General features: G+C 38.1%; 1 protein-coding gene across 2 annotated transcripts in view; it reads left to right on the top strand.

Moving 5' to 3' along the window:
* Nucleotides 1-25,962, top strand: part of CADM2 (cell adhesion molecule 2) — a 612,895-nt gene extending 586,933 nt beyond the window's left edge. The window contains exons 8-9 of one of the 2 annotated variants that reach the window (XM_073668208.1): nucleotides 13,609-13,734; nucleotides 18,499-25,962. In XM_073668208.1, coding sequence (XP_073524309.1) covers nucleotides 13,609-13,734; nucleotides 18,499-18,617 — 245 coding nt within the window. In that variant the 3' untranslated portion in view covers nucleotides 18,618-25,962. The remainder of the gene's footprint in view (nucleotides 1-13,608; nucleotides 13,735-18,498) is intronic. The other variant, XM_073668209.1, reaches the window with a different exon arrangement.
* The last annotated feature ends 1,149 nt before the right edge of the window (nucleotides 25,963-27,111 follow it).

Raw genomic sequence — 27,111 nt, 5'->3', positions numbered from 1 at the left:
AAATGTTCTGACGCACCCCCTGGGCCTTGGGACACCCGGAGCCGGACCCTTTTTGGTGGATGCTGGTGGTTGTAGTCTTCGTGGCGGCGACCCAGTTCCGTGGCTCAGGGCGGTCAAACCAGTGGCGGAACTATTTATGTGGTTTTCATGTTTAAATGTCCGACTACGCCACCCGTGGATTGCGGTCAGAGTGAACCGCCGCTACAGGGCAGACCACTGAGGCTGGTGTTGTGGGTGCAGCAGATCGTAGCATAACTCCCCACGGGAGGAGTATAGCCTCAGGGCAGTGTATGCGGAGGATGGGGGTGATGGTGCAGGGCAGCAGCAGTAACGACACGGAGTCAGTGATGCAGTTCAGGGCCTTTACTCACAGTTCTTATTATCCAGACCACGTCTGCAGGTAACGGCTGCCCACGTCATACTGTGCTCACCAGGTGAGGGGCTCAGACAACTCCCAGATAACTTTGGAGCACTTCACAGGACCCCCTTTGTGTGTCCTTTGTCTGGCCTTTCTTACCAACACTTCTGTCCGGCTGCCTCGGGCCTCCTCTTGGTAAACTTGGCGCCAGTTTCCCTGACCCTATGTGGTGCCTTCCTAGCGGGTGTAGCGAGGGGCTGCGCCACATAAAATGTCAGAGCCTCCGGTTTCTAGCTGAGGGTCGTTTCCTGCCTCCACTAGTTCGGGGACCGGTCTCCCCCTTTGGCCTGACCCCTCCACGCAGGTGGATTCGGGCGTGCGGTGGCGACTCGCCCGTCCGCACCCCTGGGATCCCTTCATTCCTCATTCCTGGAGCCTTCTCCACTCCTCTTCCTTCCTTCTCCCTCTTGCAGGCCTGGGCCTCTGTTACTAGGCCCGCCTCCGGAGCAGAGCTCATGCAGAGCCCCTGCTCCCTGCCACTTTTGCTCAGACTTCTCTGCACTGAACTAAGATAGTGCCCACCTTTTATACTCCCTTCTCAATGCACCCAGGAACTGCTTCCTCCCTGCTCCTGCACTACAGGGTTCCCCTTCCTCAGTGTTCCCTCCCCCCACTCCAGCCAGTGACAGGGACTGTCGTGCCTATCTCAGGGGCATATTGGTCGCCCTGCCCCACGGCAATGTGGTGTAATGCATGCAGGTGTCGGGTCCTGATCCACACTCCATCCTTACCTGAGAGTGAGATATCACACATCTGGGTGAGGTGCAATACGTCTGTAGCAACCGAGCCCTCAGGGTGCTACAGTTCCATTTATCTTCAGCCTAGGTGACGTATTGCGATACAGGGCGGTGATTTTGGCTATAAAAGGGTCCCCTAGACCCCTACCCCAAGCTTTTTAAGAGAATCATATATGGCGTGCCAGGAGACTCTATGGAATGCTTTCTCAGCATCCAACGAGAGTATCTAATTACAAATTTTTAACTGCATCTAGCCCAGGAAATACTTTGTGCCTAGTAGCAGTGTCTGCTAGTGAGCGGATTATCCCGGCTGTTAAGCAAGCTGCACCACCTGTAGTTTAGACACTTAATTTTTTCAAAGGAAATGCTTCGGGACCATGGGATACTTAGTGAAGAGCATCAGGAGGCACCCCAAGGCATAGGGGCTGGGACTGGCAGTAGGATGCCTTGCGGTGGACAGCCGAGCTCGATCCCTATAAAAGCTTTTTAACTGCAGCAGCTTTAGTGGACGCTACTGGAGCTGGAATTACCGCGGCTGCTGGCATGAGACTTGCCCTCCAATAGATCCTTGTAAATGGATTTAAAGTGTATTCATTCAAATTAGAGAAACAATTTAAATTAAAAAGCTTAGAGCTGCCTCCACCACAGGGGGGCTCGCTCGACCCACCAGCGGACAGGCACCAGTATTGGGAGAGGGGGGCTGGCCGTCAGGGTTCACCGCGGCTCTGGCACAAACCCGGCGACACGGAGGTGGCACGGGCAGGAGCGGACTGGCCGTGTCGGCTTCTCACTTTTTGGATTTTAGAAGGGCATGACATGCCTATATCTGTGTCTACCCCTCCTTTTACTCCTCCACCTCTTTTATTTTCGCATGACTATATGTACTTGTCACTTTTCCATGTGTTAGTTATGTCTTCTGAGCAGTTTGTCAGCTTTTGGACACCTTTGAAGGTGTTTTCTATGTGTTTCTATGTGTTTTTGTTTGCCTGCCATTGGTTTTAACGGTGTTCGAAGGTGTTCGACGAACAGTTCGACGAACAGTTCGGCGAACACACGGGTGTTCGACGAACCGAACCGAACTCGAACACTACGGGGGTGGCTCAACACTAATAGTGACCAAGGCCAGGTACTGTATATCCATCTCCTATTCAATTGAAAAGGGGGTGACTATGCAGGACCCAGCCGCAGTTTTAATGGAGATGCTGTGTTCTGGTAGGATCGGATAACTTCCTTCCACTGCTGGAGCCATTGATTGGTGGGGTTGATGGGTGTTTTTGAAGCCCTATCCCCAAAAGTGGTCAATTTCTTTAAGGACTCAATTGGATAAAGAAAACTTTTTTTCATAGTGCTAAATTATAATGGAGCTAAAATTTTAGTGTGCATACCATTACATTGAACCTGTCACCCTATGTGAGGGCAGAATAAGAAAATGACATAAATCTTGATTCCAGTTCTACCTCCTTTTTTTTTTCCTTTTCCTTTTATGCTATATTCATAAACTTCTTAGTTGTCTTGTGCAGTAAGACATGCTTAATAAAAAGAACCCAATATCAAAAATCAAAAAGATCAATTCAGTGCTTGGCTTTGCTACCCATGCTAGTAATGTCTGGTGTTTGCTTCCTCCTACACCCTCTTTTCACGTTCCCTCAGTCCACCGCTTAACCTTTTATTAATAATGCAATGCTTCTTGGGAGGGGAATACTTCACCGTTGTTTTTTATACAAAAACAAAGGGGATGGAACCAACCAAATCTGTGTCCCTCTCTAAATGGGCCCTAGAGCAGTTTATAGTTATGTACAGTGCTGGCCAAAAGTATTGGCACCCATGCAATTCTGTCAGATAATACTCAGTTTCTTCCTAAAAATGATTGTAATCACAAATTCTTTGGTATTATTCTCTTCATTTAATTTGCTTGGAAGGAAAAATCACAAAAGAGAATGAAGCAAAAATCAAATCATTGATCATTTCACACAAAACTCCAAAAAAGGGCCTGACAACAGTATTGGCACCCTCAGCCTAATACTTGGTTGCACAACCTTTAGCCAAAATAACTGCGAACAACCGCTTCTGGTAACCATCAATGAGTTTCTTACAATGCTCTGCTGGAATTGTAGACCATTCTTCTTTGGCAAACTTCTCCAGGTCCCTGATATTTGAAGGGTGCCTTCTCCACACTGCCATTTTGAGATCTCTCCACAGGGTTCTATGAGATTCAGGTCTGGACTCATTGCTGGCCACCTTAGAAGTCTCCAGTGCTTTCTCTAAAACCATTTTATAGTGCTTTTGGAAGTGTGTTTTGGGTCATTTTCCTGCTGGAAGACCCATGACCTCTGAGGGAGACCCAACTTTCTCACACTGGGCCCTACATTATGCTGCAAAATTTGTTGGTAGTCTTCAGACTTCATAATGCCATGCACAGGGTCAAGCAGTCCAGTGCCAGAGGCAACAAAGCATCCCCAAAACATCAGGGAACCTCCGCCATGTTTGACTATAGGGACCGTGTTCTTTTCTTTGAATGTCTCTTTTTTTTTCCTGTACACTCTATGTTGATGCTTTTCCCAAAAAGCTCTACTTTTGCCTCATCAGACCAGAGAACATTCTTCCAAAACTTTTTAGGCTTTCTCAGGTAAGTTTTGGCAAACTCCAGCCTGGCTTTTTTATGTCTTGGGTAAGAAGTGAGGTCTTCCTGGGTATCCTACCATACAGTCCGTTTTCATTCAGACGTCGACGGATAGTACGGGTTGACACTGTTGTACCCTCGGACTGCAGGACAGCTTGAACTTGTTTGGATGTTAGTCGAGGTTCTTTATCCACCATCCGCACAATCTTGCGTTGAAATCTCTCGTCAATTTTTCTTTCCGTCCACATCTAGGGAGGTTAGCCACAGTGCCATGGGCTTTAAACTTCATGATGACACTGCGCACGGAAGACACAAGAACATTCAGGTCTTTGGAGATGGACTTGTAGCCTTGAGATTGCTCATGCTTCCTCACAATTTGGTTTCTCAAGTCCTCAGACAGTTCTTTGGTCTTCTTTCTTTTCTCCATGCTCAATGTGGTACACACAAGGACACAGGACAGAGGTTGAGTCAACTTTAATCCATGTTAACTGGCTGCAAGTGTGATTTAGTTATTGCCAACACCTGTTAGGTGCCACAGGTAAGTTACAGGTGCTGTTAAGTACACAAATTAGAGAAGCATCACATGATTTTTCAAAGGGTGCCAATACTTTTGTCCACCACTTTTTTTAGGTTTGGTGTGGAATTATATCCAATTTAGCTTTAGGACAATTCTTTTTGTGTTTTTTTCATTGAAGACAAATTAAATGAAGAGAATAATACCAAAGAATTTGAGATTGCAATCATTTTCAGGAAGAAACTGAGTATTATCTGACAGAATTGCAGGGGTGCCAATATTATGGCCAGCACTGTATGTCTATATGTTTGTATGTCTGTGTTAAATAACACACACAAAGTAATAGAGATTCTCAACAGAAAGTTCTCCAGGAAATGTAATCAGAAGTGCTTTCAGAATTTGGTAAACCCTTCATCCAATATTACATGACATTTGCATCTAATGGGAAAATGTACATGATATTTTAGAATTTCAGGCAGGGACTAAATTTAAGATTGTAATTTGCAATTTATTGTGGGTGTTTAATTTGGAATTAAATTACTTCATAAATCTAATAAAACTTTTCATTCATGGCCACCTAGGCTAATGTCTATTCATTATATTCCACCTCCTCAAAAACATGCTATGAAGTAAAATAGCAGGTTGCTTTTATTTTCCTATCAGGACTATAGACGCTGCAGGTTTTAAAACCATGTATAAAAAAATCATAAAACTGTTGATATTATTTCTAGACCACATTTCTATAGACATAATGTAAGCGTTGTATTATGTAATATAAAGCTAAGATTTTATGTATTGTACTCTAAAATGTCTAAAATATAGCATTTAGAAGAATGTACAACAAAGAGATCTATTTCTCAGAAATATATGAAATATTGATTGGAAAAGCATTCCAAAAATGGTAACTCGTCACAAATGCTATAACAACTCTCGCCACAATAAATGCAATGCTTGTGTTATCTTGTTGATTTCCATAAAACATCTGATTGTAGTGGTTTTTGAAGCAAAAAGGTGCTATAAATGCCATAAAAAATGACACAAAAACATTATTTTTTCTAAAAAATATTGAGTGCAAAGCCGCCTAAAACAATATTGTTGTTTTAGCAAATTAAAGTTTTTCAATGAGATCTTCAAGACTTGCATTCATTAAATGAGAGCCTTGATTGCCTTCTTTTGAAAAAATGGTCTTGGCCATGTGATGGGCACAATGGTAGATGGCACATTTCAAGACACAACTCTAATTTCTGTAAGGGCTCATTCAGACTTCAGTTTTCTTCATGCAAGTTCTGTCTGTGTTTTTAATGGCTAGAACTCATATCAACTCATATCTATTGTATTCTATGAAGCTGTTCACATGTTTGTTTAATTTTACTGACCGAATGTCTTAGAGACATGTCCAATTTTGATCCAATCAAATTGGACAGTGCAAGTCTTTGAGTCCATGAAAAAATCAGATTGCACTCAGATTTCATCTATATGTTGTCCGTTTTTCACAAACTGATTAAAAAGAGAAGCTTGAGAAACTGCAATCAATTTTAATGTCATCCGAAGAAAACCTTATGAAACTTTGACCAAACTCTAATGGTAAAAACTGACACTGACCAAACTGATGAAACTCTGATCAAAAACACTGATAAAGCTCAGACCAATTTTTGCGCATGAGAAAAATCACTAACGTCTAAATGAGCCCTAACCTTGATGTGTTGTGGACCTGTGGATCATTCTGATTTGCTGTAGAAGGGACCAAATGATAAAATCCTTAGAGATATTACCATTTAGTAACTGCTTAGTAAAGGATGAGCTGAGTTAGAGCAAGAACTAGCGATAATGCTCAATATCTTATAAATTCACTGCAAGAGAGTCCTCGGAGGGTTGCGGGATCTCTATATACAGGGATCCCAAAACCTGGAAGTTCATTCTTTGCTTTTGCTAGAAAGTCAGGCCCTTTTGGAGGAATTGACGAGGTGTCCAGGACAAATATAAAGTGCAATATTCAGAAAATAATATTAATTTTATTGAAGTCCACAAATTGACAGATCACAGACCATTTTTCAGCTCCAGACAGGAGCCTTCATCAGGTGATTCAACAGACGAAGGTTCCTGCCAAGAGCGGAAACCGGTTTGTGATCTGTGAATTTGGGTACATCAATAAAGGTAATAATATTCGCTGAATATTACACTTCATCTTTTTTACTGGGTAGCACACCACCACGTCGTCAATTCCTCGATTTAATGTTAATCTGCTCAATCCCTGAGCGTTTTCTCTCCTGGTGCCATCTCCAACTTTCAAAGTGAAGTTGATCTTACAATTACCATGTTCTACTGCGCCACCTGAGCACCACCTGAATTGTTTCCATAGGCCCTTTTTGAGGATATTTAGGAGTGTTCTCCATACTTTTAACACTAGCTCATAATTTTAAAAAATCACCAAAGGCTGCCCACTCTTTAGTTAAATCAAAATGGCAGCCACAAACTAGTAGAATATACGTTTTAAGAAGTGGAAAATAACAGAATATCTATAAGATTTTCCAAGGTCTCTGTATTTAATTTCTAAGTTGTATTTTTAATTTCTTTTTCACATTTTTATTGTTCTTTGATATGTTTAGATATAAAGCTGCCAACATGAAGAACCCAAAGAAAAGATAATCTTGACCCTTCTCCAATAAAATGTAACAATAAACATCAGTCATTATATCTTGTCTTACTTCAGAGGGAGGTTCATTCACCTGATCTGCTTCCCAGAAAGTATAAAGTCAACTAGAAAATACATAGACACACAATACTGCTGAGTCCTAAGCCGAAACATAAAGTAAATGAACCATTTTAAGACATGAGCACCTTGTACCCTTAAGGAGACAGAAAAATACACAACAGGAAAAAAAAGTAGACGCAAGACACATTACATAAAAATGATGAGCAACCGATAAGTAATGAAAGTTGAAATATTTCTAGGGATGAAAATGAAAATTTTATCGTAAATAAATTCATTTAGGTTCGAGAAATGCATTTTTCACTTTTTACGACGCAGTTTGGGAGCTATCTCAGCTTTGATTGATACTTTCATGCGATATTTTATTTTATTCTTACTATAAATTTAAAAGTAAAATCCTGAAAATCTAACATATGAAAATTTCAAGATTTTTACATTTTGCAGGCTTTTCCATTAGCAGTTTTGGAGACGTTTGATGTGGCATAAAGTTTTACTACAGCTATTATAACACAACTACAGTCAATGGAAATTGCCCCTGCATTTATTTCCACTGTAAATTATAAGTGCATAAATGACCATGAATAAGAGTCATTTTATTATGCTTCAGTTTAGATATAAAATGAGAGCGATTAATAAACTATGAGCTATAAAAACAGGCTGGTAATTGTTTGGTGTACTATAAACAAAAAATATTAAAATTGGATTAAATGAAATGGATAATGTAAAGAATTGCATATGATTATCTTAATGTATAAAATATTTTAGTGAAACCGTATAAATAAGCATGTTAGAGTTATCGTAAGCAATGCATGTAAAGCATAGATGGCCAGAAATCCTAAAGAATAGTTCTCCCAATGTTGGCTTATAAATACCTTTAGTTTTTTTTGCCTTCACTTGACGTTCCTTGCATGAGAGTAGGGTTGTACAATCCCTGGGATGGTGACTTTATCCATTGATATTGTAATTCTACCTCTCTGGACCCGATATCTCCTCCCTACTGACCAAAATCCCACAATGTCTATCCACTATTTCATCCTTCTTCTCTGCTAGATTTCTAAAACTTAACATGGATAAAATAGAATTAATCATCTTTTCGCCATCTCATTCATCCCCCCACCTGACCTATCTATCAACGTCAATGGCTGTCCACTCTCCCCAGTCCCGCAAGCTCGCTGCCTTGGGGTAACCCTGAACTCTGACCTATCCTTCAAACCACATATCCAAGCCCTTTCCACTTCCTGCCAACTCCAAAAATATCTCCCGGATCCGCACATTTCTCAACCATGAATCTGAAAAAGCACTAGTGCATGCCCTCATCATCTCCCGCCTCGACTACTGCAACCTCCTGCTCTGTGGCCTCCCTTCCAACACTCTCGCACCCCTCCAATCTATCCTAAACTCCGCTGCCCGACTAATCCACCTGTCCCCCCACTATTCCCTGGCCTCTCCTCTCTGTCAATCTCTTTACTGGCTCCCCATTACCCAGAGACTCCAGTTCAAAAACCTAACCATGGCATACAAAGCCATTCACAACCTGTCTCCTCCATATATCTCTGACCTAGTCTCCCAGTACATACCCGCACGGAACCTCCGATCCTCACAAGATCTCCTTCTCTACTCCCCTCTTATCTCCTCTTCCCACAATCGCATACAAAATTTCTCCTGTGCATCCCCCCTACTCTGGAACTCTCTACCCCAACATATCAGACTCTTTCCTACAATGGAAACCTTCAAAAGGAACCTGAAGACCTACCTCTTCTGACATGCATACAATCTTCAGTAATCACTGCTCCACCATACAGCTGCACAACCAGCTCTACCCTCACCTACTGTATCCTCACCCATCCCTTGTAGACAGTGAGCCTTCGCAGGCAGGGTCCTCGCTCCTCCTGTACCAGTCGCCATCAAGTTTTTTTCAAGATTATTGTAATTGTTTTCGCTATGTATACCCCTTTTTCACATGTAAAGTGCCATGGAATAAATGGCGCTATAATAATAAATAATAATAATAATAATTTCTTTGGAGTAGAGACCTCCGGCACAGATTCAGGATATTAAAGGGGTAGTCTAAAAAATATATTCTTGTTTTAATAATTCTGTAGATTTAAAGTATAATTAAAGTAAAAAAAAAGTTTTGGTACATTATAACTCCTTTAAAGTTCTTTTTTTTGGTGGGTTCTGAGATCCCCCCAGATCACACAAAGCACAAAGCAGAAGCTCTCAGCTCACGCATAAAACTGCACATGATGGTGCGCAGACCCATGGATTTTGTATTCAGTCTGCACACTGTGTGCATACTCATGTATTGGAGGAAGTTTTGGTGGTCACTCGTCATGATAGGGAGGTGCTGGATGAACTTGGTGTTATCCCAAGTAGTAATATAAGAACAGAAAACAACCACACTCTCAAAAAGTTTTAGAATTTTTTAAATTTTGTCATTTATTTGTGCAGGAAAATAATGTTGTGTCAGGTCCGAGGACAGTGATAGCCTTCAAGGTGCCTCCTTAAGCATAACCAATTGGTGCCATTTTTATGATTGCTTCTACGTATACGCCCGGATAGTCATTTTGGCGCATGCGTCTGGAGTGTTATTACTATGATACTATGACAGTCATATTCGCTGTTATGTGAACGCATTGTCAGTGCCAACAACAGGACCTCATTCGCGCATATCCTAACAACCTGTACTGATTTTTCGCGGATGCTGTTTTAGTAACCTGTACTTATACCTCTGGTGCACGGGTTCAAGCTGCTTCTTTTCATTCATTTTTATTGTTATGCAACATTTCCTTTGTTCATTAGAGTCCTAATATTATTTTGAAATGTTGGGAAGTTACTTTTACTAGAGTTACCTTGTTATAGTTCTATAGGTTTTTAGCTTTTTTGCTTTTACCCCTTTCCTTAGTCAAAGTAAGAACTTTACCAAAAAGTTTGTCACTTACTTTATTCCAATAGAACAGATATTTCAAGGAAATGTCAGCATGAAAAGCTTGCCAGAAACACAGCACACATCCTGTAATTTGTCTAATGCTAACTACGCTCAAACATAAAAGCTTTCTATTTTTCCCAGCACATTTATTAGACTGAATTTCACACAAAATGGATGCGAGTAAGGCAAAGTCTCTGCATTGCAAGGATCTTTGCAGTTGATCAATATAATACATTTTCTTGTCAGCACTTTTAAACTTTTTCATGTTTCCTTATTCTTTTTTTTTTTAATCTGGAAACAATATGCTACACGGGAATAGTGTAAAATTCTTTCAATGCTGATAAGTATGAACATGTCCCCTGGAATGATAACAGACAGAGTGGAATTTTGTTTATATGCCTTGATGTATCCTCCAGATCAATAGATACTAATAGAATTTGGTGGTCTGCAAAGCATAGCAGATCTAATTCCGATACAGTATGCGCTCCATGCAAGATAATGCAGTACAGTGAGGTCCTTACGGTTCAGATTGGAACAAAGTGTACAATAAATCACAAATGTCAAGGAAAACCGTACATTCTCGAGTAATCAACCTATCTGGGCTTTTATTCTGCTAAATTTCTTCTTTATGATAAATTGACTAATACAGTTGCAAAGAAGTAAATGCAGCAGGTAAGGCTTTGTGCACAGGGAAAGAGACTTTTGTCAAAAAGTCAAATCTGAAACTTCCATTGACAAAAACATGGTCAATGTTATATCTAGGGGGGGAGCAAGAGTATAGGATTAGCATAAGGGTATAGAACAGCGCTTCAGGAAAGCTCACAGATACATCCCCTCCTTGCAAATGGTAGTTGTGTTTTTTCTATTTTTTGTTTGGCAAATTAATAGGAACTTAGAGGGTAAAAACTAAGAATTAGTATGTGCCTGTGTATTTTTGACATATGATTTATGAAATGGTCCTTTATAAAGGTTTTGGAAAACCTCTGCAGTTTGTTTTAAAAAAAAAAAAGCTATGTTTTACTCACTCTCCCCAGCTGAGTTCCTGATGTTGCTCCCAATGTCTGTTATTGTCTGCAGTGCTCATACCACATCAATAACGCTGCAGCCAATGACTGACCTCAGCGGCTTTCAGCGACTTGTGCCATCAACTTAGAACCACAGATCTCACTGATTGGCTTCTGCATTGTTGACCTGATATAAGCAGCAGAGACTCGTCATTGAGCACAGGAAAGGTGGAAAAAGCATGAGATCTGAAGAAAACAAAACTGATGCTTAGAGACATGGGCTTTTTAATCATTTATTTTTTTGCATATGTCTATATATGAGCTTAAAAATGGCAGCCTACTATATATTTTCCTTATGAATTATATACAGTACAGACCAAAAGTTTGGACACACCTTCTCATTTAAAGATTTTTCTGTATTTTCATGACTTTGAAAATTGTACATTCACACTGAAGGCATCAAAACTATGAATTAACACATGTGGAATTATATACTTAACAAAAAAGTGTGAAACAACAGATAATAATCTTATATTCTAGGTTCTTCAAAGTAGCCACCTTTTGCTTTGATGACTGCTTTGCACACTCTTGGCATTCTCTTGATGAGCTTCAAGAGGTAGTCACCGGAAATGGTCTTCCAACAATCTTAAAGGAGTTCCCTGAGATGCTTAGCACTTGTTGGCCCTTTTGCCGTCACTCTGCTCACCCCAAACCATCTCGATTAGGTTCAGGTCTGGTGACTGTGGAGGCCAGGTCATCTGGCGTAGCACCCCATCACTCTCCTTCTTGGTCAAATAGCCCTTACACAGCCGGGAGGTGTGTTTGTGGTCATTGTCCTGTTGAAAAATAAATGATGGTCCAACTAAACGCAAACCGGATGAAATCGCATGCCGCTCCAAGATGCTGTGGTAGTCATGCTGGTTCAGTATGCCTTCAATTTTGAATAAATCCCCAACAGTGTCACCAGCAAAGCACCCCCACACCATCACACCTCCTTCTCCATGCTTCACGGTGGGAACCAGGCATGTAGAGTCCATTCGTTCACCTTTTCTGCGTCGCACAAAGACACGGTGGTTGGAATCAAAGATCTCAAATTTGGACTCATTAGACCAAAGCACAGATTTCCACTGGTCTAATGTCCATTCCTTGTGTTCTTTAGCCCAAACAAGTCTCTTCTGCTTGTTGCCTGTCCTTAGCAGTAGTTTCCTAGCAGCTATTTTACCATGAAGGCCTGCTGCACAAAGTCTCCTCTAAACTGTTGTTGTAGAGATATGTCTACTGCTAGAACTCTTTGTGGCATTGACCTGGTCTCTAATCTGAGCTGCTGTTAACCTGAGATTTCTGAGGCTGGTGACTCGGATAAACTTATTCTCAGAAGCAAAGGTGACTCTTGGTCTTCCTTTACTGGGGTGGTCCTCATGTGAGCCAGTTTCTTTGTAGCGCTTGATGGTTTTTGCAACTGCACTTGGGGACACTTTCAAAGTTTGCCCAATTTTTCGGACTGACTGACCTTCATTTCTTAAAGTAATGATGGCCACTTTTTTTTCTTTACTTAGCTGTTTTTTTCTTGTCATAATACAAATTCTAACAGTCTATTCAGTAGGACTATCAGCTGCGTATCCACCTGACTTCTGCACAACACAACTGATGGTCCCAACCCCATTTATAAGGCAAGAAATCCCACTTATTAAACCTGACAGGGCACACCTGTGAAGTGAAAACCATTTCCGGTGACTACCTCTTGAAGCTCATCAAGAGAATGCCAAGAGTGTGCAAAGCAGTCATCAAAGCAAAAGGTGGCTACTTTGAAGAACCTAGAATATAAGACATATTTTCAGTTGTTTCACGCTTTTTTGTTAATAATAATTCCACATGTGTTAATTCATAGTTTTGATGCCTTCAGTGTGAATGTACAGTTTTCAAAGTCATGAAAATACAGAAAAATCTTTAAATGAGAAGGTGTGTCCAAACTTTTGGTCTGTACTGTATATATATATATATATATATATATATATATATATATATATATATATATGCACACACTGTATAATGGAAGTGCAGAGTATGTTTCAAAGAGTAGAGAAAGTACTGTAGGAATTGCAGAGAAATGATGAGCATGTGTTAGGGATTTCCCACAGAGCCAATGCTGTATGAATTATGTATTATTCAGACTTTTCTGCCCGATATATCTGATCTCTAATTCTCAATTCCTTTTATTTTTCACTAAAATAGCTCAGATCAGACTTTCCAATTCAGACACTGCTGCAGCTTTATAAGACAGTTCATCTTATTAACCAGCACTGTTTGAGTAAGGGTACATTGTTTTTGGTGTCTTATAATCCATTTTCCAGAAATTATCACATTTGTAAATTTTTCTCACATTTTCTCTATGGGTAATGCTTCTCTAGCCATTGAATACACTACTGGCCAATTCAGAGACATACAATGACATTGAACTTCTGGGCCCCTACAATGGAGCTTTTAACTATTTCAAGTCCTACATAATATTGCACTGATGTTCCATAATGTGGCAGAATGAACTGCAGCCTATGCATCCCTTATCGGTAAATTCCCACTTAGGTTCTTTCTTTATATTTACTTTTTTTTAGTGTTTTTATTTATATTATATGTTTTTTGCATCACTCACTTATTAACGATCTAGTATTTGCTTTACAGATCCCAATGCATATCCTGGTCCTGCAGCCACTGACCACGCTCTTATAGGAGGGATAGTAGCCGTAGTCGTCTTTGTCACATTATGTTCTATTATATTGCTTGGACGATACTTGGCGAGACATAAAGGTACATCCCTGCAATTATTTTTCTAGTATTTCTTTCTCTATTTCATTATACCTTACATGTTAAATGTTATTATGTGTCTAACTATTATAAAATTGTTGCTTGGTTCGTTAAATGTTGGCCAAGTCATTGGTGGACTAGGACTAGTGTTATCCTCCCTATGGTACTGAGATAATACACTCATAGTATTCCCAAGAGGAAAAATTCAGCTACAATTGTTTTAGCTGCTTTACTTACTCATAGTAGAGAAAAAAAATCAACTATCTTACAATACTTACATGAAGCCAAAGCCTACTTGTGTAAGTTGTTTAAAAGTCACATGCGTATAATACATCTGGCACATCTTTGACTATGTGGTTGACTTTGCCCCTATGTTAAGCCTTTCCCAATGTAATGCCTTACCCAACTGTGCTCATTTTTTATTTTTACTCTTTTATTTTTCACTCTCTTCCAAGATTCATAACTTTATTTATTTTTCATCAACATAGCTATGTAAGGACTTTATTTTTTTTGTGGGTCAAGTTGTAGTTTTTATTGGCACCATTGAGTTAACACACAATGTACTTGAAACTGGGAAAAAAATTCTGCCAAAAAATGACAAAAAAAATGTAAATTCCATTATTGTTTTCTGGGTTTAAATTTTACAATGTTTACTTTGTTGTAAAAATTATCAACCAACTTTCCAGGTCAGTACAATCGAAGCGATACCAAAATTGTACTTTTTTTTATTTTAAATTGTGAAACAAAATTTAAGAAATTCAGAAAAATTAATAAATTGGTTTGTATCCCCGTTTTGTGAGACCTGGCAGTAACTCTTTTCTATGTCCATAAATGAACCTATGAGAGGGCTTGTTTTTTTGCATGGTGAGATGACATTTTTATTGATACCATTCTGTAGTTTATGCAACATTTTGGAAAAAAAAATGTATTGCTTTTTTCAATAAAAAAAAGTAAACTGGTTGTTTCATTTTTTTATTTTATAGAGCTTACCATATGGGTAAATTATTTAAATATTTTGACAAACTGGACATTTAACGACATGGAAACTGCAAATGAGTTTATTTTTTATTTTATTATTTTTTAAAGGGAGATGATTTAATCTTTTATCATTTATTATATTTGATATTATTAAAAATGTGATTTCTTTATTACTTTTTTTTTTAATCCCCTTAGTCGACTTCAACCTATGATCATTTTATCACTGATTCTATATACTGCAATACTACAGATAGCAGAGTGTGAGCTCAGCTATGAGAACCCATCAGCACTTTGCGATTGCATAGTGAGGGGACTGATAGGAGCCATCATCTGCAATCAGTTTATTTACATGGTCAGAAGTTGACAGCAGCATTTAACTAATTAAACTACACAATGGTTGGTGCTAGCTCTACTCACTGCCCATAAAGAAGCACTCCCATAAAAATTTGTATCCTCTTAGGCTATGTTCACACATTGTGTTTTTTCAGCGTTTTTTTTCTGCAGCAAATCCTGATCTCTTGCAAGGAAGGATTGTTCAGGATTCTGCTTGTGTTTTTGGTGCGTTTTTTTTGGTGCGTTTTTTTTCACTGTCCTTTTGTCTCTTTATGCATGTACATAAAGGAGAGTAAAAAAAAAGAATCTCATTCTATTTCATTATGTCTTGCCACAAAAAATGCTGAAAAAACTGACACCTGCTTTTTTGGTGCTTTTTTTCAGCGTTTTTTCACCACTCGTTACTTCTAACGGGTGAAAAACGCTGAAAAAATGCTGAAAGTGACATTCTTTATTCTTTAAAAGACCATGCAAAGCACAAAATACTGGTGAAACAAAAACCAAGCTAAGTGCATAATATTTCTGGAATCTCATAGACTTTACTGATGCTGTAAAATGCGGCAGAAAATTTGCATAAAATACTGCTTAAAAAACACTGAGAAAATGCAATGTGTGAACACAGCCTATATGTATTGCAATCATCATATTATATAGCACTGTGTACTTACAATTGCTCATTTTGTCCATCTACCCATGTAATTATTCTCTTCTCCATTAGGTCTATGACATCACATTATTAAAAATAGACTAGCTGAATCCTTCTAAGCTTTATATACAAAGCATAAACTCTCCTTTCCCTGCATGAGTCATGAGTCACTGCAAAATTCCCTTGCAGAGGGGATGAGGGAGCAGCTGGGTCAACAGCTGAAGAGTAGAATGATTCATGCAGGGAAAAGAGACTTCCTGCTTCCACATAGAGCAGAGAAAAGAGAATAATTATTTGGGTAGAAAGGCAAAATGAGCAATTGTAAGTACACAGTGCTATACTATAAGACTGTAATAAACTGAGAGGATAAAAACTTTGTTAGGAAGGAAAGATTAGTTCTTTTATGGTAGACTGGATCATGAATTAGGGTTGCACATATACCACTTCCTTTTATCCTTTCCCATCCCTTGGCTGAACTTGATGGACAGTTGTCTTTTTTCAATTGTATTAACTTTGGAATTATTGTAGTGAAAAAAAAAATTCACTTTTCCCTTATCTGTTGGCAGATTATAATCTGCTATAAATTACCTCTATACTCCGATGACAGATTCTTCAGGGAGCACTGAAAATGTCAATTCTAGTTAATATATATTAAGAAATAGCTATTGCTGCAGTTTCCTAAAATGTAAGTAAAGGATGTCTAAAAGTAAATTTCCACTTTGGAATTTCTAGTAGATGTCCACAGTGGTTTTCGTGTCACTTACTGACAGTCCTTATGTCCTGTAGCTCCTTCATGGTGCATCATCTGAAATAATTGAAGTAAAATCTTCTCAGCTACAGGTTCCTTTTGGACAAAGTAAGTGGTTTACCGACCTGAGAATCATTTAAAAACATCACTCTGAAATCTCTAGGTCTAGCAATTTACAGCTGTGATTCCAGGAGCATCTTAAAATCACCATTAAATTGCTCTATCATTGGAAAGCAATACTGTCTAGTAAAAATGTTAGCACATTTCAGCCGGGGAATATTTCACTTGCCAAATAATTAGTGTGTCTGATATCTCCGAAGCTGAAGCCAACAATGCTCAGGTGGTTGGCTGAAATGTCCAACGATTCTCTGTGTTAATGACTCCAATTTCTCATGATACAAACTGAATGCATTCTTCGGGACCTTCTTCCAAAACTTTAACAGGCTCCATTTTATGTCACAACCACTGGGTGACCACACAAAAAGACACATATATAGACATGTCCCATTAGGGTATTGTGAAATCATATTTTGTTTTTGTTTTTTGTTATAGCTGGTGTAAAAGGACACCTCAGTATACAGTATATAAGATAGTTGGCCCCATCGCAAAGGTTGATAGGATATGTATATAGTATTGTTTGATACCACCTTATACTTTACCCCATTAATCATAATGAATTGGTGGTTGGCCACCCCAATCTTCTTTTCTTGACCATTGGATTTACTCCCTGTGGAGTGGATATCTCCATGATTGTTCTACCTAGAGAAGAGCAAATTGATTCTAGGTGAATGGAAGTCACCTTAAATTTTACAAAAAAATGGATCATCTTGAAAATTAGGCAAATCCAGAAAAATTGGCCTTGGTTGACTGGAATTTTGATGATTTATAGGAATACCAGGTGAATATAAAACAAAATACTCATCTGGCCACTGACATGTCCCACCACCACAGCTCTCTGCAGTCTACCTTCAGAAGTCCCAGCACAAAGTGAAGACGGAGGAAGAGAAAAATGTATGTCATGGACAAGCAAAGAAGAAGCCAAAGATAAAAATGTATGTCATGGACAAGCAAAGAAGAAGCCAAAGGGAGTTGTGCTGATGACCGGATGAGAGCTGGAGTGGGACAGGTCAGCGGAGAGATGAGTCTTATGATTCCTTATTTTCACCGTATGTTTATTATGATTTGGGGTCTGGACACACCCAAGAACATTATAAGGCACATTTGATTTGCATCAAACTAATATGATGTAAATTAAATGGACTAAATGAATTCAAGCGAGCCGCTTGAAATAAAATTTTGGCAAATTTGCTCATCACTAACTCTACTCATTCAAAAAAAGCCCAATAGAAAACAAATAAGACTAACCTATGGCATGTATGTTCTTTTAAAAAGAAGCAACCTAGACTCTATGGTGAGTCATAGGATACTCAGTGTAGGTGGAAAAAAACAAACAAAATAAACCTCAACCTCCGGGCAAAAAGTCCATTACTACCTATATACATAAAGAAGGCAGCATTGCTCTTGTCTTCCCGACCTTCTGAAAAATTGTTAGCATCAGTGGATGTTTATCTCTTAGCCTGTTTCCCCTTTCCCTTGGCTTAGATTAGCTTCCTTAACACTGTACCTACTGGTCACTATTGGCGAACTCTCATTATGTTTTAAGGGCAAATCATGATGAGCACAAACACCCGATATCGGCTATATATATTTAGAAGCTCGATTAAATAAAAATACTAATTTCCCAATACACTTTACAGCTGGTTTAGGTGCTATACACAACACATCATGCTAATATTTTTTTTTTCCATTTGCTCTCATTATACCATGGAGACAACATAACTGAAAGTAAGGAATAGCCTGTCTAGTCCATCCAATACTTGGAGACATTTGGCATGCAGATACTACATTAATATAATCTGATGTAGATCAGAACATTGTATATAAATGATATGCTAATGTATTGTAAGCAGCTTTGCCTTGCATCAATCTCTAAATGAAACAAGAGACAGTCAATGACAAGCAAAATTTCTAACAACCGTTTGTATAATCTTGATCTCTGTAGGGACATATTTAACAAATGAAGCAAAAGGAGCTGAAGATGCCCCAGATGCAGACACAGCCATTATCAATGCAGAAGGCAGCCAAGTGAATGCAGAGGAGAAGAAGGAATATTTCATTTAAATGCAAACCTGGTTACTACGAGTTTTACTTATCAGGCTGACTGCTGGAAAAAACTGGCTATCATTTTATTTTTTATTTTTATTTTTTTCAAAATTCATTCCCACCATCTTCCGCTCCATTTTATTAACTTCTGCTATCAATAGCCAGCTTATGCCAACAATCAGCTGTTGACAGCATCATACTTTAATTGCATTTCATAATGCGGGACTTTTCTTACTGCAGAAAAATGCGAAAAATAATGAAAAAAAAAAAAATGAAAAAACATGTCCATCATTTTGTTGAAAATCTAATCATACAGTGCTTGAATATACAGCCTTAACAATTGTTTTTTCTTTATTTTTTTTTCTCATTGTTACACGACATACGTTCTTTTTTTTTTATGTTTACACAAAGAACTTCCAGGCTGCCCTTTTGTATATGTCTCCAGCACACATACAAGTACATGATGATACCAACATGTATTATAGTCCATGTTATTGAACCTATTGGCAGTTCTGTGTATATCACACTGGCCTACTTATAGATGTCCTGTTAGGATTTTAAGCAATGGCACCTCGTGTGGCTGCGTGCGGTATTACAAAACACACTGCAATAATCTGGACTACATTCATTGCTGCATGTATAAAGTATGGAGTGTGTCTTGCCATTACATAGTTTTGGTACAGACTTGATTAAATTCAATTGATTAAGTTCCACTTAAAGACAAACACCATTTTCTCGCTTTCATTATGACTGGATGCTTTTTTTTTTAAGAATGATCTACTACACATGATCTGAACATAGTAACAGTGAGTATAGATATATGCTTTAACAATAACAATACTCATAAGTCAGGGCAAAGTCATGTATGGCATTGAATACAATAGACATGCTCAACGTAGATTTAAAAAATACAAAGTAGATACATTATACTTAAAGTAAATGTCTGCCCTAGCATACCATTTTCCTTTTTTATCTAAATAGGTGTAAAATGTGGAGCTGTTTAGCTTCTTAGTATGCTTTTTTAATGCTGGAGATTCATACAGATCTGTAATCCTCTGCATACAAATTGATTTTAAAGATAACATTCTGTATATCTGCAGCCACCACTAGAGGGAGCTTAGGAGCCTACTGCATACTGGTTTACATTGAACTTAATGATAAAACTGTATACAGTAAGCTTTTGTGCCAACCTATGGGCGACTGCAAGCAGTATTCATGGCATTGTTAACTCTATGTCTATGAAGGAGATTTGGAGATCTGTATCAGTAACATAGAGCTTCAACAACTATGAAGATATATGACAAAATAAGACAGTACAACTTTTTATACCTAAAAAAATTACTTGCTTTTGAAAAGTGGACATTCACTTTAAGCCGAGGTATAGTAAATGGTACTTCCATGTATGATTTTTTCTTTATTATTATTTTCCCCTATTTTTTGGGGGGGATGACTTCACCTGGTTTATTTAATGTTCTAGGTCTCTCCATATTTATTGTTTCTATGTGGACTCTACTGTGTTTTTTTTTCTTCAAGAAGAGAAAAGTCGTCAGAATATTTGTGCATTTCCCGTATCTTGTAAATAGTAAATGTATTAAATCAAGTTGGACATTATTTGATACATATTTAACTTTTTTGGATGTAAGGAAGTCACAAGTACCCATTTTCTAATGGCCCCTCCGCTTCCTACTCCCCCAAAATCCTTCTTAGATATAAACCTACAACCAGTATTACGTGTAGATAATGTGTTTGAAGAATTTCTGTCTGTATGTCCTAGCACTGTTCAAACTTTTCTAGATCATCTTATTTTTTATCTGTTCAACAATGGAAGCACAATGTTAAAGGAAAGATACTTTAATCTCACCACCAGTGCAGAGCCTCAGGTTTTCAAGTTTAACCATATTTGAGTACAACTTTATTTTATTGCTTAGCTTTCTAGTCATTTTTATTTGTATTATTATTTTTTTATTTTTTTGGGTGATTTTATTTGTTTCACATTTTGGGTTGATTTGTCAAAATATCAAGAACAAAAAAAAAAAAAGTCGTAGTGCAACAAATACTACACGGTTTATGGATACTGTAAATGAACTTCTTCTACTAAATTCCTGTCTATGCATTTGTGAGGTATAACTTATGTCACAGTAAAATGATACAGAATTTCTGACAGTGAAAGCTTCAGTATCAATTTATCCACAAGCCATGATATATTTCTGAACACGTCAGTGAGGTTTTGATGATCGAAAAAAAAATTCACTCCGCTAATCATAAACTCAATATTCCGGACCTGTTGGCTTGATTTTTTATTTTTTTTTTATATCTTTTTCAGCCTGTAATAAGTATTGTTATTTTACATTTCCAGCATTGATTCCCAAAGTCGGAGATTGAGAATCGCTCTGAATTCTGCTTTGCCTCAAAATTCCAGGCATTGTGCATCTGAAATAGGGTATTTTAACAAGGTAGCTAGACTTAGTGAAGTGTGAGAGGCTGACAGCCTATGAAGCAAAAATTATGTCTACTGTTATTTATAGAATCTTTGGAATCTGGAAAAAGAAGACACATAGAGACTTTGACTTAGAATAAATATATATACTACAAATATGATCTCAACTTCAGTAATACTTGTGGAAGACTTACATTTTTTTCTGTAATACTTTGGGGTTGCCTGTAGCGCCCTCCTTTGTTTTTCTCCATAATATACCAAGTATGAATAATCATGACATGGTTGAGTGTTATCATAATAAAACATATACAGTATTACATTTGAAAGAAGTATGTCTTCATTGGTGTGGCTGCATGCTTGTTTTACGCACCATAACATATGTGAAAAATGCAATAATACGTTTAATCTATAGTAAATATGATAGTAAGACAACAGGGGTACTGTAGCTGCTAGAAATTTGGTGAAACTGTATGAGTTGGCAAAAAATAGATTATCGGACGCTCGCGTTTTGGCCAAGGAGACGCGGGGAAAGGGAAGGTCAATCGATAGCGGAACACAAGGGCTGCAGAAGATATTACGTCAAACAGTCTAATCCCTGATAGTATGTTTTGTGTTCTGTTTGTGCTATCCAACTAGATTGATATTGCTCCAGACACATCTCCTGCTGCCCTGGGCAAAATGGAAACATATTTGATGTATCCAATGGAATCTAACTTTCAGATGGCAATAGTCCATCTTGGACTTGACGAAAGAAAACAACAGAAAAAAATCCTTCCATGGGTTTGGTGACAAATATGCTGTAAAATACATTTTTAATTTCCATTTTAGGTATGACACAGCACCCTATAGTTGTGCCCACAGAGGCACTATTCCAATGTGGGCAACTTTTTAAATGCAACCCTTGATACAAGTATAAAATTTCATATATTACTCTTCCCAATAAATTAACAAAGTAGACCCTTAGTCCTAATTGATACTGTAGCATCCAATTTTTTTTTTTCGTGTTGAGATAGTCTTTATCATATAATCCCCGAACTGTTATTCTTATTAGTATTGTTATTAGCTGTTTCTAATAGATTGAATATAGTATAGTAACCATATTATCGGCAGTGATTTTTTTTTTTTTTTTTTGCTTTTTTGAACAAAAAAGTTCATCGCATTCACGGTTGCCACTTATGAGTATATTTACTGATGGTCAAAAACAAAAAATAAAAAGTGAAGTGAAGTGAACCTGTATAGGAATATAAGGGGTGCTAAATCGTGATTCCTGCAGATAGATGATAAATAATGTTGTGAAAAATGGTTGGGAATGTCACGACTTCCATCTTTATAGGGATGGAAAAGACAGTTTTGCGTTGGAGCCTAGAGAAGATTTTTCCACATACCTCAGCCAATGTCAGCAGATCTGCAGTTTTCACATATATAATGACTCTAGAAGTTTAGAGTGTAGTCACTCTAGTATATACAGTTTTATATTACATATAGAAAATTGTCAGTAAAATATTTAGAAGAGTTGGCATCTCAGTCTTCTTCGCTAGGAGGGTTGGTAGCAGACTCTCCCTCTTGCTTTTCATACACTGTTGTGTCTTAAAGTTCTACATTCCTTGTAACCTCTATAGGCAGTCAACATTTGTAAATGCATAAAAGCGTGTTTATCAAGGACTCACAACGTTACACAGAAAAAAAAATTTCAGCATACGATTGTGATTCCAAATTTGAAAAAAAAAAAAGAAAAAAAAAAAAAGACGAAAACTGTTCTGTAAACTTTTGAACTGCATGTTTGTGGAATATATGAACCATTAAGCACCATCTGGATTCTGGTTAAATATTTTCATGCATATTCATTCCTTTGTATTATTTGACAATGATTTTGTATTTTCTTTGCCTCACTATTTCCACCGCAGAATCACAAAAGCAAAATACTTTATTCAATTTAAACTTATATTGGAATATCAATTTGCTCTCGCGTTATTATATATATGAAATAAATAAAAGAAAATGTCCTTTATTCACTGTTCCCTATATGATTTGTGGCATAAAGGTCTGAGGCAGTTAGGAAGTCTGAAAGAACATTGCTTTGAAAAATGTTTGGTAGCTGCTCTTCTTAATAATGTTTTCCCTCTCGCCAATGTTAAGTAGGAGAAATCCTTTAACAATCCTTATCACCTATCCTGACCTGTTTGTTTTAAAGAATGCTTGTATTTCTCATATATAGAACAATTATAGAACATCTATTCTTCTCTGTAGTTTGCCATTCCTCTGTCATTCCTCCTGGATATGTGAACAAAAAATGGGCATTACCATTCCACTTGCCAAAGGGGTGCATCCCTACATATTTTGATGCCATCGAATCGGGGCTAACTTTGCCTAACTTTGTAGGGTAATGCCCTATTGATGAATTGTGAAACCAAGTATTTTTCTTATATTGCTAGGAGGAAAGCAGAAAAGAGTTTATACTGGCGAAAAGATATGTTATGGGATGTGCAAGTATTTATTAAAGAAGTAGTCCACTACTTTCACAATAATGCCTCATCCGTAGGATGGGGCATCAATGTCTGATCGGCTGGGGTCCAGCACACAGCTTCCCCACCGATCAGCTGTTATAGGTGCTGGCGGCGGCCGCTGGCCAGAAGTACTTACATGCGGAGCTTGGCCGTTTAGAGGTAGTAGCCGCGGGGTACTATACATCCACCTCCCATTGAATTGAACAGGAGGCAGAAGTGCAGTACCCTGGCCGATCAGACATTGATGCCCCATCTTACGGATGGGGCATCAATGTAAAAGTAGTGGAAACCTCTTTAATACAGACAAGTCGGGAATGGTAACAGTCAAGGTATATCTGTTAGGACACCCACTACTGTCACAGTCCTTGACATTAGATCTCAGGAACCTAATTGGGACAAATTGGAGATATATTAAGACTGGTATAGATTAAAGGGGTTGTCCGGTCTTACATAGAGTGACTACAGACTTGTGAATCCTTACATCTGGTGCACTGCACACTGTGAGGATTCTCCGGTGCCGGGAGTGGCAGTCATGTGACCAGAAATATGGAATATGCATACTCCCCACCATATTCTGACTAAATGGTTGGGCTCTTGCTTAATGCAAGTCCAGAAACAGTCTAGTCGGCATGGTGACACGAGAATGCATATAGTATACTTGCAGTCACATGATCGCAGTTCTCGATGCCAGCGCTGAAGAATTCTTACAGCGCACAGTGCACACAATGTGAGGATTCACAAATCTGCAGTCACATACAATGATGTAGAAAGGATGCCAGTTCACCTGTTGCGGCTTGATATGTAGGAGCATGGAAGTTCATCCTGACCAGATGTGGAAATAATCAAAAGGAAAATGGGTTCCAGCTCCAGCTGTCAAAGCTTTGACAAAGGACTCTAGAGTGCGTCTGAAACGTGTTGCGAAATGACTCTCTATCCCTACCTTGTTCTCCCAAAGATTTTCCATGGAATTTCAATTTTAACTTCTGAATAAAGGTTTCATTTTTAACTGGAAATGGAACCCATTTTCCTTTTGATCACATACAATGACAACAGACTTGTAGATTAGGATTGGGCAACCCCTTTAAGTAGGTCTTAATATAAAGCAAGCTGACGTATAAAGCATGTGTCACTTAATAAATTTGTCGCATCACGTGCTTTGACTACGGGACAATTGCAAAACCGGCTGGCATAGATTTGCCACTTTTTGGCATAAATTTTAGTAAATTTGCGTGTGGTCCCCGTTACACTAAGCTCTTCTTACTTGTTAGAAAAGTGCCATGGGGAACAGAAAAATAAGTAAAAAGTCCCAAATGATGGCGTACAAATAGCGAACACAATAATTTGCAATTTTTTTTAAGCCAGTTTTTGGCATAAACACAATAAAAATAAATATCCCTCAATATAATGCAAAATATGAGCTTGTCCTGCAGAAGTCATTTGAGGTAGAATGATCTTAGAAGGATTGGACATGGAAGACATGTTGCTCTACCACACTGTATTCTACCACACTGTAAACACTGGTGACCAGAAAAAAAGACAAGATTATTTATCCATGTAAAAAACAAAATGGACAGCAAAGATGGGCCCCATCATAATTTAGCCAGGGGTCACTAGTCCTAGTCTTTTTGCAACTCTATAGCTCTTAGGCCCTTAATAACAATATATCAGTCACAATAGTTTTAAGTTAGGAGAAATAAAATAGTATCATCTACAAATCACTGGGAACTAGCATGCATTTGTACTTGTGAGAATAGATGGTCTTATTGTAGCATATTTCTGCAATTGTACAGTTTATGGTGTCTATTAATCATTGTAATCACAAATATACGATATATATATTTTTTTTCCAGAGGACTGAATCGTTTATCTTTAAATATGTTGTCACTAACGATATTGCTTCCTATAAATCTGTTTCTTTGTCAGCATTACATCCAGGAATTGGCCAGGAATTGTGATGAGTATCTTACTCACTGAGAAAAAGTGCTAAAATGTCACACATTTCACATGTTTTTTGGGATGGTAAATTTTGCATTAAGAGTAAATCTGTAATTCATACCAAAAGCAAAAACAGAAACAAAACTTTTTTTCTAAAAAAAAAAATAAAAAAAATGATGATGATGATGATGATGAAATGTAACACCTCATGTATTTTCATTTTAATGTTTAAATAAACAAAAATTATCTTGATGAAAAGAATCATGTGTAATGAGGTAATTCACAAATGTGAGGGGGTCGAGTTTACTCTGTGCACGCGTGCGTAAGCGCGCCTCGTAGTTACATGCTCTTCCATGTAACATAGCAGTTGTAGTGTAATTTAGTGCCACTCATCTGTTACCAAATGAAAACACCTGTACATATGCTTCTTTTTCCCTGTTAAAGGTGAGACGAGCATCTCTCATGTGGGACATTTCTATTTCTTCAATAAAAATCTAATGAAGTAAACAAAGCTGTGAGATTACTGTGTACGAGTTGATGTTGCTTGTGGGATGGCTCAACCCTTTTAACAAAAACTTTCAAAGATTATCACCATGACATCAGCTAATTTCAATAGAGAGGAACAGTTATTTTTATTTTTGTTTAATAAATCAATAGTACACATGTAGATAAGCAACTTTATAAAGTATCTTATCAGAGAAATCTGCTTATTTCTACTCCTGGACTGATCTCTCACTCTCCGTTCATGGATAAAATCTGTGTTCAGTGAAGAAAGATATTCTTATTACGGAGATAGATGACAGTTGGTGCTTATAAAATTTAATGCAGAGGGGAAAGGGAGGAGAAAGGAGGAGCTACAGGCAGACACAAGTATTCTGCTGCAAATTCTCCTGAAAAAACAATTACAGTCATGGCCAAAAGTTTTGAGAATGACACCAAAATTATATTTTCACATGATCTGCTGGCCTCTGGTTTTTATTAGTGTTTGTCTGATGTTTATATCACATACAGAAATAAAATTGCAATCATATTATGAGTACCAATAGGTTATATTGACAGTTAGAATGAGTTAATGCAGCAAGTCAATATTTCCAGTGTTGCCCCTTCTTCTTCAAGACCTCTGTAATTCTCCCTGGCATGCTCTCAATCAATTTTGGACCAAATCCTGACTGATAGCAGTCCATTCTTGCATAATCAATGCTAGCATTTTGCCAGAATTTGTTGGTTTTTGTTTGTCCACCCGTCTCTTGATGATTGACCACAAGTTCTCAATGGGATTAAGATCTGGGGAGTTTCCAGGCCATGGACCCAAAATCTCTATGTTTTGTTCCATGAGCCATTTTGTTATCACCTTTGCTTTATGGCAAGGTGCTCCATCATGCTGGAAAAGGCATTTTTGGGCGCCAAACTGCTCTTGGACGGTTGGGAGAAGTTGCTCTTGGAGGACATTCTGGTACCATTCTTTATTTATGGCTGTGTTTTTAGGCAAGACTGTGAGTGAGCCGATTCCCTTGGCTGAGAAGCAACCCCACACATGAATGGTTTCAGGATGCTTTACAGTTGGCATGAGACAAGACTGGTGGTAGCTCTCACCTCTTCTTCTCCGAATAAGCTGTTTTCCAGATGTCCCAAACAA

The sequence above is a fragment of the Phyllobates terribilis genome, unplaced genomic scaffold (genome assembly GCF_046119375.1).
Source record: "Phyllobates terribilis strain yellow unplaced genomic scaffold, ASM4611937v1 Scaffold_2__4_contigs__length_985480577, whole genome shotgun sequence".
NCBI lineage: Eukaryota > Metazoa > Chordata > Amphibia > Anura > Dendrobatidae > Phyllobates > Phyllobates terribilis.
This window is presented reverse-complemented; position numbering and strand designations above follow the sequence as displayed.